The following is a 13226-nucleotide window of genomic DNA, read 5'->3' on the forward strand; positions in this document are numbered from 1 at the left end:
AATGAATCGTCGATTATTTAAAAATAGCCAAAGAATTGCTTGGTTTTGCATGAACGCTGATTATATTTACATAATTTTTCGTATAATCGACAACGAAAAACTTAGTCATTCCACTTCCACATACAAGAAAACATCTTCATTACCTTCGTGCCCTACAGTAACATTTAGATGTAGAAACGTAACCGTTGATGAAATAAGACATTTTGTGTGTGATTCATAAATAAAAAAAAGGAGATGGTAATTCGAATAGAGCCGTAACAAATTCTAATTATCGTAGGATGTTAACGGATTACGAACGGAAAAGAAGTGACAATTAATAGTTTACAAGAGTTTTTTTGGAGCGTTTGTCTGTATCGACGAAGCCGTCTCCCCCTAGATTAATGAACGAAACTAATTGGCGAAACGCATAAATACGCCACCAATCTAAGCATCCGAGAGAAGATTTATCGTATTAAAGCGAGAGATAGAGAGTCGAAGGGCATTTTGCATTGTGTAGCGCCAACGTATCGAGTGGATAGTCCAAAGATATGAAGGAGCCGCGTGGACTCAACTGGTTTTTCGCCCAATATTAATTAAAATACCAGAACCGAGCCGGCTATTCGTTCAAAGTTCCGACTGCCGACGACGCATGCGTGGACGGGAGAGAGTCTGGTAATCGGCGACGTTCCCGCAGTCAGTCCTAGTGCCGTGTGTCGCGCCATGTGCTGCTCTTCTGCTCCATGGCAGGTGTAAGCGTTGTCCGAATCGAGAAGTTCTGCTCTCTACCGACATGACATTCGCCCATATTATCATCACCTCTATCGTGAACCATGCTTAAATTGGCCTTGGTCGTATGTCTCTTCACTTTCTTGGATGCGTCGGGATTTTTTGAACTTCAGATACTTGGCATCCAGAATATTCGGGGTAAATTAATGGATGGTTCTTGTTGTGGACGTACCCGAGATAAAGATGGTCAGTGTATCAGACAGTGTAATACTTACTTTAGGGTATGCCTTAAGGAATACAGGTCTCAGGCCATGGCCGAAGGTGATTGTACTTTTGGTAATAAGTCAACTGCTGTCATTTCTGGTAATTCGTTTTCGGTTCATACTGCTCCCGATAAAGAAGTCATTCTTAGACTGCCTTTCACCTTCAGATGGACGGTAAGTCGATGATTTTCTATCCTTTGACAATAAGTTAAAAAGTGACGGGCGACCGTTACTTCTAACCGAAATCGCGGCCGATTTTTAAAAATATGGCGATGAAAATCTTTTAAAATGGTAGAAAAATAGCAACACTTCAAATCCGAAAACGGCGTTTTAGTATCATCGAAACTGACATTAAATACAAGCGCCCCAGCTGGAGATATGATATCTAGAAGCTGGTTACTGAACCGCTCCGAATATGTAGTTTCCTATATAAGGTGGGAGATAATTTTCTCCAGGCTCCGTTTCTTCGTTCTATCACTTTTGTTTTTAAAAAAAAGTTTGCGGATGGAACTTAAAACTTCGCGGCGTTCGTTCTCATAGTTCTAAATGCAGAATGGAGCTCCTTAAATAAGTTTATTACTGTATATTGAGTGCGTTCAACGAGACTTGTTAGTGACATAATTATGGAGCCTATTAGTAAGTTCCATTGACTAATTATTTTCATCGTTCTCGAAGCCGCATGCGACATAAACTCGATTTTATTGCCTTCTATTTTTTTTTTTTTACCTAGTTTATGAGGTGCATTAAAACTCTCCTCGCCTTTAAAAAAACCGAGCTAAATTTTGATGTTGGACGGCTGCAAAGTTTGTTAAGAGGTCCAGAAACGGTTATGCAGCGTAGTCTGTTACCCAAGAGTCGCTGTGGATTAGGAGGGTAGATACTGACTTCTCGAGAGACGGGAGAGGAGAGCGTTACTAAAATTAGCTCGAGAGGTGACCCTTGTGACCGGACAGCTTGTCAATGGAGCTGTCACAGAAGTAGACGATTGACAACGAACAATTCCTGTTTCTTTTTTAGCCACGTGGACATCCTCTCTCGTCATTGGCTACTTGTCTTGCAATTTGCATGCCAGTCTCCTGGCAATATCATTACGTAAATCTCGAGCGAATCTAGTCCTTCCTGCACCTAATAATTTTTGCAGAAGTGGGTTATACGACTGTAATCTTTAGAATGTTTGTTTTCTTATATACCCGACTCTTGTTATAAATGGTCGAGATGAATCACAGTTGAAGCATTCGCTATCGAAAATAGATCGCGTGTTTACTATTATAATTCCGGTTGGACTATACGAATCACGTGATCGACAGACATTGCCTCGGAAAGCTGTTTCGCGCGGTACTAAAAATTGAAACCCTTTGTAAATACTTTAATGGCGGCCTGCACTTAATCGCAATCGTTAAGTGCATTGCAATTAAGTTAATTCGTCTAGTATCTCTCTCCCTTCTAGCCGGTTTTTAGTTTTGAAAAATAGTGAGAAGGATGGAGAAAACTTAGGTCCATTGAGGAAAAGTACTTGTTATATATTATGTAATCAGTCATGGTGCTACTTGTTGGGAGTCCATGCACCCGTATTCCTCCAGATCCTTGGGGCTTCTGCTGCACGTAACCATAAGGTCAGAAAAGTCCTGGGAGGTTTTAAAGACGACCAAAACTTTGTGGTGTATGCCGAGACCCAATACTTATCCGTATAAATGATGCCATCTAACCTTGACAGTCTCAACATAATTGGAGGTAATGGCGAAACTGCGTACTAACTATGATTAACATTCTGGCACACGGGTGCTCTCCTCCTTGGCAGGGAGCACCGCTACTAGTTCGTCAACCCTCTTCTACTAGCTGGCCTTGGACGGCGCTCTCAAACTGGTTATCCAACCTGTGACGTCACTGTTTCTAATAACAGTAGTGGACACCAAAAGACTGCCTCGACTACACCCCTAATTGCTTTCTTCCCTCCAGACCAGGCTTGGTTTCTCACAAGGTTTGGCTACCCCAGGGAGGTGTCCAGCACCACCTCACATCATCTTTGCTATCCAGTAGTCTCGGCTTCTGGACTGCAGTAGATGATAAACGAAGATGCAACACGCCGATTGCTTATATTTATGCTTGGAAAGCTTTATACTGCTTTAATTATTGGAAATGCTATCGTTTAAAGTTGACCTATTTACTGAAAGTATAAAAATTGTTCATAAAAAGCTTGTATTCTTTTTTCTTAACTTGAATTGGAGCACATCTGTTAATATTTTTGGCTTTTACAATTTCGTAAATTATTTAAAAACAATAAATTCAATACGTATAATGAATTTACTCACGCACAAAATAATCTATTAAGTTTCTTTTAAGTTGTACATATATCAAAACTAATTATAACTCTTTGCTTGTCACGAATGTTAATGCATTAAAATCATGTTTCTAGGTGAAAGTTTAACTTACATATACAATAGTTAATCCTGATTGCATGCACTTGATACAGTTGTTACGTAACCCGGTATCTCAAGTCCTATTTTCTTAGTTTATTTTAAAGGAAGTAATGCAATGTGATATTTTAGAGTAATCGAATAAGAACGTGCTTGATGATACATTTTGATGGATTATCTTGGTAATTCTACAGTGCTTGAATTCGTGTTTGCGTTGGTATGAAAAAAGGGAGGAGGAAAAAAAGAATTACACATGTTTAGTGAAAAAGATGAGGAAGAGAAAGAGTCTTGAGACACGGTCGCACGCCTCGAAGCTTTAATACCAGTGGTGCATGTCAGATCCACACCTGGTCGTTACGACCTGTAGAAGATTAACAGATCGAAAGGATATTACAGTAATTAAAAACCTTGACACTTCTTGTCTAAGTCGTCATCAGCTACTAATTGCTATTCTACGGTTGGATGATTGCTACACTTAAGCTTAAGGTGTTTGTCCCCGAATTGCGTGTAGGCAAGTGACAGCCCCGGGCACATTTTCATCCCCCAATAATTCTGTATTGTCAAAATGAGCTTGTTGTCAAATCGCTACTTCATTTTCGAATTAAGGACCACTTTTTGCTCTCCATTACGACACGCAAAGATGCGTCCGAAAAGAAAGGAAGAGGTCCGATAGAACCTATGCTGGTCTATCATCTCGTCGAGAGAAAGGAACACGTTTTGTTGAAAATATATCCCGCTCGGTAAATCGCCAGAGGCTGGCAAACCATCAAAAAGTTCGAGTACTTTATGCAAGACATCACAGTTCATTACCAATCCCATAATAGTGATCCGTTTATCGTTAATGCTATTTGTGGCTACTTTAATCCGATCGGCTGGGTTCAAAAAAGTGAATAAGTTTCATCGCGTTTAATTGAATGATAGCAAGTGTGGTATATACTGAAACCATCTGACACTTCCCAAAATCAAATTTCTGAGTGGGTGAGACATCCAGTATATTGAGTATCCTGCTCATTTTTTCATTTTTTCTTTCGTCTACCAACGCTTACATTTTACGTTTTATTCCAGAGCTACGCTGTAAATTTTTATTCTTAAATAAAATCTGTCACAGAAAGAAACGTTTTGAAATTTAGAACAGGATGGATTTTTTTTTATTTAAAAAGTGAGAAGCAATGGAAGTAAAGATAGCCTCTAGCTTCACAGGAGGTAGGCAGGTAGAACCAGGGTGGGGCCTTGAAAGTAATAAAACCTGGTCATGGACTGACCCTGTTTAAGTGTGAGAAATTACCCTGGCTATAGACTGACAAGACCTTGGCACCCTCCCTCTATATGAACAGGAAGGGGATCTGATCTAGAAAACTTTATTAAGTAGGTCAATAAATTTTAATTTTCTTCAGGAATTTTCTACCCGATTTCTAGCAGCCATTATAGATGAGATAATTTCGCTCTCTTAACGAATCCAGGAACCGAAAAAGTAACATGCTGCCAAACTACATTCCTAGCGTGACAGAAACGTGACGTGACATTTTGAAGATCTCGTCCTTGAGAAATTATGAGATTGGTGCCGTCGACCAAACATCAGCATTCTCCCGTGATCTGGTAATTTACAGACTGACGTTTTCCCAACTGGGTAACTTTACACTTTGGATATCTACTATAGAAAATTGGCCGACTACTTTAATGGAGTTGGGAGTAAGGGACAAAAGGGGATGCTGCCCTATTGGGCTTCTACTTAACACTTGCGCATTCTCTTTCCCTTTCCTATAATAGCACAGATGGCTGGCAGTTATTCCCTTCCCCCATCGGTTTTAATGTTTACATTTAATGAGCCATTGACAAGTTCTGTTGCCTTCCTCAGTCTATCTACATTTGGACTTGAAGTTTCTATTCTCGCGGGATTTGATAGAGTTTCTCTCTTCAATTCCAATTCAATGGAGTTTTTAATCCTAGTTAAAAAGAGTAGCCTCCGGGGAGAGTTTTACAGTCAGATTTGAAGTATTCTTACCAATATTCAATCATTTTATTATAAAATATAATAATAAAAAAAGTTTCTTTTCTTTCTGAAGAGCGGTATCGTATAAAACTCCGGCCAAATTGTTAATATCCTTTATTTTGATACTAAATATGTATAGTTAGTATGGATTATTGTAATTAATAGTAATTATAATGAGGGCGTCATTTTAGTCTATTATTTGTAATTGGTGGCTTGGTAAGAATTAGCTGAAACTATAAATATACTGCATTCTGCCTTGAAGTATCATTTGAAATTAATGGCTCCTAGAATTAGTTGAACATACATTTAGAGTGAATTAAATTAGAAATGGCCAAGTTGTCAGTTTCTGATGAATGAAAGGTGAAATTGCTATTTTCGTTCCGAGTAATTTATAGCTATTTTGTTACAAAAATTCCTCAAATGTCAATACATTAGTCGTTTATAGAGATTAGAAATTGTCATCTCATCGATTTGTAATCCTAAGTCGGTCTACGCGAGCAATAAACTTGGAAATTTACAACTTCCATAAAACAATATCTAATAAATTAGCATGTCTTCGGTGCCAAATATATTATCGCAGACAGATTAATAATATAAATATTCATTAGTTGGCATTTCTGTTAGTAAGTAATCGAATGTAAGAGACTTTATTCGAGTTCGAATCACATCTGGATAGAGATGCATGGGCGTACGTAATACGATCTACCAAATCAACAAAGCATCAAATAGAAAAACAATCTTTTTTATCTCAGCCAAGTCCATATACCAACCGCACGAAGCGCACGTTTTGGTTGACCCCGAGGATTTCTAAGAGGTCATCTTTTAAGTCTGGTTTGCATCAAACATTGCCTCCTTACGACTGCGTATCGTTTCTTCATTGTTGTCCAACCTTTAGCCTTCAAACATCGATACAATTGCAATCCGAGCATTCGGTAGAAGTAGCAGCTGTGTTTATGAACTTTTAAAGTAAATAAATTCACTTTCTATATGACGTAAACCAAAATTGCGTGTATCGCGACTTATCGGCGGAAACGAAAATTAATATAATGTTTCTGCTATTCCGCCTTTCTTGTCAACGACTCTCCTAAGGGACCGATATGATCATTTGTTATCCCTGGGAAAGCAGCACACATTGTGGCTTTTTTGAACTTGTCTCGGTGTAACTATAACCAGCAGCTGAGTCATTGAAGCTTGTCGATTGTTACTAAAAACCGTACTTTCCCCAGAGATTCGATCCATGTGAATCGAGTTTGCATTATTTTTTATTTCTCTTATTCCAGTCTAGCTATACAATTTAAACTTACATATGTTCGTAAACCCTACATTTTATTCCCGCTGTTAGCAAATTCAATATCAACCTGTTCGTGTTAAGTTATACATTTAAAAAAATATATATATATATTTTATATTACGTTATTGTGACGATAAATGTCACAAAATTTATCGCCTTTAAAAGATTTATTTGATATGATGAATAAAAAAACCTCCACGTTTTTTCTCTTTCCTGCATTTTTTCCCCTGCACTTGTCTCGAGTGGTTGGATACAAGTGGATGGACCAAGTCACCATATACAGTTAATAGCAAGACAATCAAATGAAAAGAGACAAATCCGATTATCTCGACAGGTGGTTCTTTTAATAATAATAATAAAAAATTAGAAGATTCCCATTTTTGTTGGTTTGTTGAAGTTTTTCTTCATTGCAAGAGTGCTTTTTATATAGATTCCTATTGAACACAGGCGTCTATGATTTTTATAAAGTGGTTTACCCACAGCGGGAGTTTAATCTCTTCCTTCTGATTCCACTGCAAAAAAATTATTTAATTATTATATTTTTTATGAACTCCTGCAGGGATGTGTTTAATCATAACACCTCTCTTTAGATAACATTGACCAAAGCATTAAAAAAATTATTCTTCCAGTCACTATCGAATGCTCTTTCGACACGTGAAAAGCAACCATGTGATATAAATATTCAATCATGCAACCACATTATTGTCGTACATTTTTTAATATATATTTCACTTGGATGGCTTTGCTCGACGATGCAAAAAATACTTTAAAATTAGTTTTTTGAAAGTTTTTATTGCATAAAAATTATTTATACGTGAACACATACTTCTATACTCGATCGAGGCATTATGAACTCTAAAAAGGACATGGTTAAGTTAAATAAAATTTAATCTTGGTCTATATATTTGTATGGTAATTGACTATTAACATTTCTATAGTATTTTTCCCATCGTTAATTCTTGGTGAGAATCATTGGCTTTTAACCTCAGCCTTCTTAAAATAGGTCAGTTGATTATCATGCATGCCTCGGTGTTGGAATACAAAATGGTAAACAATGTCTGCATACAGATGTCACTAGATTCTTCGGAACTGGTACTGGTGCCTCTAAGCAAGAAGGATTTATGTTAGGAAAAAGGCAAAGGAAGGACAGATCATAATTTAAGTATTTATTAAGGGTGGTTACAGAATAAACCATTGCCCTTGTATTGTTAGCTTGAAGTTTATTTTTGGGATTATTTAAGTTGTTCGAGACAAGAACTTCAAAGAGCTTTTCCGTTGATCTTCTAATTGAACCAATTACTCTGAAAAAAATGTTGGTGCTTCATTTAGTGATGGACGAGACAGCTAGCGTTAATTAGCCAGGATATCTCTAGTTAGATATAGAGTATGTATGGTATCTATATTGATGTGATGTGAAGGTCCGTCCCAAGAATTCCGGACCCTAGATTTTTATCTAAAATTTTCACCGAACGTGCTTCTGTTAAGAGGCTTAAAATTATTTCGCCAAGTATTTTAAACTTTAACATTTGTATTTTTTCATATTTATTAACATTACTTGCATCGTTTGAGATCATTTTCATTTCAGATTTAGGCGGATATTTGATATTAAATTTTTAAATAATTCTCATCTTTTCGAAAACATGTGACGATATAAAATTTCCAGAAAACATAACTTTGTTCAATTTTTAATTCGGTAAGAGATGATTTTACCATCACCAAATGGATCGTTGTAAAAAGTAAACATTCTCAGTACAGAGAGGAGAGGGGGGAACGAAAAAAAAACACGATTCGACCTGACAGGTTTACGATCTGGATCTCACTATTTGATGTCATCGCTACAAAACTCACCCTCGTCAATCATTACCATTCGATGAAGGAAAGAATTCACATAAATGTCGTCTTTCAGAAGCATCATATTATTTTTCCCTCCATTTTTTCACCCCAGTCAGAGAAAAATACGAGAAAGTAATTCCTTTAAGAACAATTCTATGATAAAAATTGAGACAATTAAAAACCGCAACAGATGTGTCGATGCATCGCTCCTATCCACTCTGTCAAAACACCTGTCGCGTACGACTTCTGTTTATACTCTTTAGTCCTTTCGACAATTCCCCGAAGCAAAAGCAAATAAATTTTCGATGATCTTTACCATCCCTAGCTTAATATATCACTGATTGGGTATGAGGATACTATTATTACTCTTTCATTGCAGATTATTTACGAGACGACAACGTTTAATAACAAATTTATAGTTGTTTCAATGAATAATAATTACTGCAAAGTTAATACTTTATTTATTAGTACCGTTTTAACATAGAAAATGAATATAAAAATGGATTCTATTCATTTAAATATTCATTTTCTATTATGTTAAACATTTCTTGTATAAGGAAGAATTATCAATATAATTCGTACTTCAATAAAAGCAAAGTTCAATAGTAAATTTTGATATAAACTTATATATAGCCTATATATATAATTAATTTTTTTGTTTTGCGCCAAACTTTACTGCTTTTAATTACCATAATAAATGTGCCCGCTGAGGAACCATGCTGAGCTCTGCATCGATTTAAATTCAATATAACACAAAGTTGTCAGCATAAAGAAATTTAAATGTTAAAACAAACATAATATAGCGTGATACAATTCAAAAATATTAAAGATATCTTCACGAGAATAAGACAATAAATAAACCGTAGTTTATTATCTGCCCTATATTAAAACAGATATTCTTTTTTATAACCTGACAGAACACATCTTCTTTCAAAACCTCGCTGCGATGTGAATGTAATCTTTAGATTTATGTCACGGAAACGAAGCCAGGTTCTAAAATTCTTTTCTGTCAGACAAAGGATCCTTTAGAACGAATTTACTATTCTCACAGACGAAGAACCGATCCCGGCGCCTTCCATTTCACCCACCCACTCATTTTTATTCGCTTATTTACAATTAGATCAACGTATTTGCATGGCGGGGGTAGAATTCCATCCCGTCTTAAATCTGAAATTCTTTCTACTGTGTGGCGATACAGTTACGCCAACCGAACTGCTTGGCTTTAGCTAGACCGTGGGAAAAACTAGTCAGGTTCGCGACCAGTCCGACAGGTGAGGTGAGGCCCCTGAGACGTGTCTACAGGTGTTGGGGTCCTATAAGGAATGGCACCCTTCTGTAGGTCACAGCAGTCCATACACCGCAGGTTCACTGTTGTGTGGTCTTTCACATACTATAGGTTATTATTTATTTTTTTTTTCTTGTTGTTGTTTAAAAAATTCCAGCTTCAACAAGGAAATGCTTCTTTTCATTCATTTTTTTTTCGCATTTTCTATTTTTAGTCGTGTACGTTTGTAAGTCGGGTATTGAAAACGAAGAGTGGTTTTTAATATTAAATTGTGACCCGACGGGGTGAATGTACGTACACCTTTGAGGACCAAGCACGTTTAACAAAACCGGTCAACTTCCGCCGTTTGAGGGCGCTGACATCATTTCGAATGAGATGACGCGGATTTTTTACCCCCCTTTTTTAAAATTCTTATTTGATGTTGTCAAAGCTTAAGATATGATCCTTTTACAGGATCAGTTTTCGATGATATTGACGATGAACGGTATGCGAGCGTCATTTGCTAACTGTCCACCCAGCTGTCCCGTTGTCACGCAAGTTGTCCAGTCAGGAAGTGAAGTGACATTCGATACTTGTGGGAACCCGCATCCTATGTTTCTATATTTGTCACTCCGCGCTATCCTTGGTCACTTGGTCGGGGCTTTCTTTGGGGTTATGCTTTCTTGTTCTTTCTTTAGTTCTCTCATGTTATTGGAATGCAAAACCAATGGAATGAGACAACGCTGCGCCATTTGTTTCTTATATAATGGTCAAACTATTCGAGTTTAAAGACGAAAAAAGAACCAAAATTATCCAGATATGTATGTATTAAATTAAATTAAGCGTTAAAAAAGCAGGCATTTACGTTCTCGAATGCAACTTTTTCCCCGTTGAAAATCGCTACCGCAACACGTTCAAAAATATTTATCGCGTCGTATCTGATGTAAAACGCGCAATTTAATTTAACGAAAACAAATATTTAATTATTAATATAAACGTGTGGAAATATTTTCTATTATGAATATTAAAATTTAATAATAATATTGAAAAATTTTATTTTCCCTAATGGAAATTTTCTGTTTTCTAGAGGTCGTTCACCCTCATTTTGGATGCGATGGATTACAATAATCGGACAAATTCACGTGAGTTGCATTTACTGAATATTTTATAATTTCGAAACATAACCGCCCGGAAATTAAAACAACGATTAATGACGAATGCGTTCTTAATTAACATTTTCATTAATTTCATTAAGCGACCGCCATTTTGTTTGTTTCTTTCGTGCGCCATCTGGTATCTGTTAGAATAACTACTTTTTTAATGGTGAAATATTCGGTAGCAATTCAAAAAAGACCACACACCGAAACATCCTCCGCGGGGAACAAACGAGAAATTATGGGAAAGAGGGGAAATTACGGTTTCTCCCGGAATTTACGAAGTTACCGTGGTTTCTACCCAATGTATTTTAAGAATGTGCCAGAATTTTTTAAAATACATTTTTATAAGTTTTTCGGCAATATTAAACTCCAAAGATTCGGGTCGCGTTGCGCAAGCGCCAAAGCGCAGAAAGGTATTTAAATCGGAAGTTATTAGCGAGGTTGCGGCCGACGTTTTCGTCGCGAAAACGTGTACGTCGGACGTTCAGCGCCGCCTTCCTGTAAGCCTAGAAGTTTGACAATGACGTTTGGAACGTCAGTCGAATCATGCTCGACGTATCAAACGCCATTGTCAAACTTCTAGGCTTATATGAAGGTGGCGCTGAACGTCCGACGTTCACGTTTTTACAGATGAAAACTTCGGCCGCAACTTCGCTAATAAGAGTAGCAGTGCCGGACTCTATTAACTGAAAATAGGTTACTTTATCTCTACCGAGTGGGAAAAACGGGTGGCGAGTTTAACAACAAAGCGTTATTATTTGTCTGCTTTTCCCCCTTCCTCTTTTTTAATCAACAGTTACGAAACTACTTTTGTGTTCGCACGATTGCAAGATATGTAACCGGACATATTCTGTCAACACTCGCAGCATTAGATATACGACGCTCCGATACGTGCTTAAAGTAAAGCCTCGATTCTTTCCATTCCCCATCCGAATGTATTTTTAGCTTCTTTTTGACCAGCTGTCACAACATCGCTAGGCAAGCGCTGCCACGTGACCTCGCGACCGTATTCATCCAGTGAGAGCCAACGCAGTTTTGTCATCGCGATTTCTAAAATTAATCTTCGTATATTTCGTTTTTAAGTGTGATATTTCGCTGCCCTTTACACTTTTTTTCCCTCCTCCTTCTCCCTTTAACTTTCCTTTTTGGTTTCAGTTACGAACGATGTTATCGAAAGACACGTCTACTCCGGTATAATAGTACCTGGTTCGGAATGGCACACACTATTACATCAAGGAACCGTGGCTAAAATCAGTTACAGGTTGAGGGTGATGTGCGATGCCAATTATTACAACGTCACCTGCATGAAGTTCTGTCGACCTTTGGACAACATCTTTGGCCATAACACGTGCAACAGTCAAGGGGAAAAAGTATGTCTTCCGGGATGGACCGGTGTCAATTGCGAGAAAGGTAAGTCGGTTGTTTTGGCGACGGCGACGACATTCGAATTAAACATAATTAAAAGATAAAAGTGGATTAAAATCATAAATTGCAAATTATTCTTCCTACAGCAATTTGTAAACCGGGTTGTCATCCCGTTCACGGATATTGCGAGAAGCCGGGAGAATGTCAGTGAGTGTCTGTTTTTTTTTTTACGATAATCATTATCCGAATTAGGATCAATTATAATTTTATTAAAATTACGAAAAATTTAAAAACGGCAATTATATTTGATGTAATTATTTAATTACGTAACCTGACCTTTACGAAAGTCGTCATCGGTTTCCGAAATGTTGTTTACAGGTAGTGTGAGAAAGTAATCCAAAGGCAATCAGCCGTGTTAAAAGATGTCTATGACACAAGCAAAAACCAGTTTGTGTATTTTGAAACAAAATCTCTTATATTAATTTTTCCAATGTTGCATCATACGAGGTGCGGTTACTTTAATAAGATAGCCAAAGAAAAACGTCAGCTTTTTTATTTTTCTTTTTTTTCCCCGTATAAAGAAACTATGAAACTAAAGACTGCGAATGTATAAGCGCTTCTTGTCACTGGCGCGCGTTTTTGCTTTGAAATGCTGAAGGTTCTGGGTTCGAGAACCGGATATCGCGTTTTTGTATTGTTTTCGCTGGTTTAATTAAACAGAAATATTTTTATTTAAATGAAATGTTAAGGTAAAAACTATGGAAAAAATTTCGCCGCGAGACTGTATAATTTATTGTAAATGCGTACATGTCCGGTGTTAAAGTTCACAAGTACTTCTTATCATAAAAAACATGTTAAAAGTTGGAGTTTTCGCATAGAGTATTGTTTGCGCATACCTGTTTGCCTGGGAACAAGTCCACATCAGGTGCAGTCACAATTTTTCT

The 13226-nt window shown here is 37.1% G+C and overlaps 1 protein-coding gene across 1 annotated transcript in view; it reads left to right on the plus strand.

The window, feature by feature from the left end:
- The first annotated feature begins 372 nt into the window (after nt 1–372).
- The window catches only part of LOC111629202 (protein jagged-1-like), a 33059-nt gene continuing 20205 nt past the window's right edge, over nt 373–13226 (plus strand). Inside the window, exons 1-4 of the mRNA XM_023373083.1 lie at nt 373–1142; nt 10848–10902; nt 12073–12327; nt 12429–12489. Coding sequence (XP_023228851.1) covers nt 810–1142; nt 10848–10902; nt 12073–12327; nt 12429–12489 — 704 coding nt within the window. The 5' untranslated portion in view covers nt 373–809. The remainder of the gene's footprint in view (nt 1143–10847; nt 10903–12072; nt 12328–12428; nt 12490–13226) is intronic.

This window comes from Centruroides sculpturatus, unplaced genomic scaffold (assembly GCF_000671375.1).
Source record: "Centruroides sculpturatus isolate CEXI.00-Female unplaced genomic scaffold, Cexi_2.0 scaffold495, whole genome shotgun sequence".
NCBI classification, from domain to species: domain Eukaryota; kingdom Metazoa; phylum Arthropoda; class Arachnida; order Scorpiones; family Buthidae; genus Centruroides; species Centruroides sculpturatus.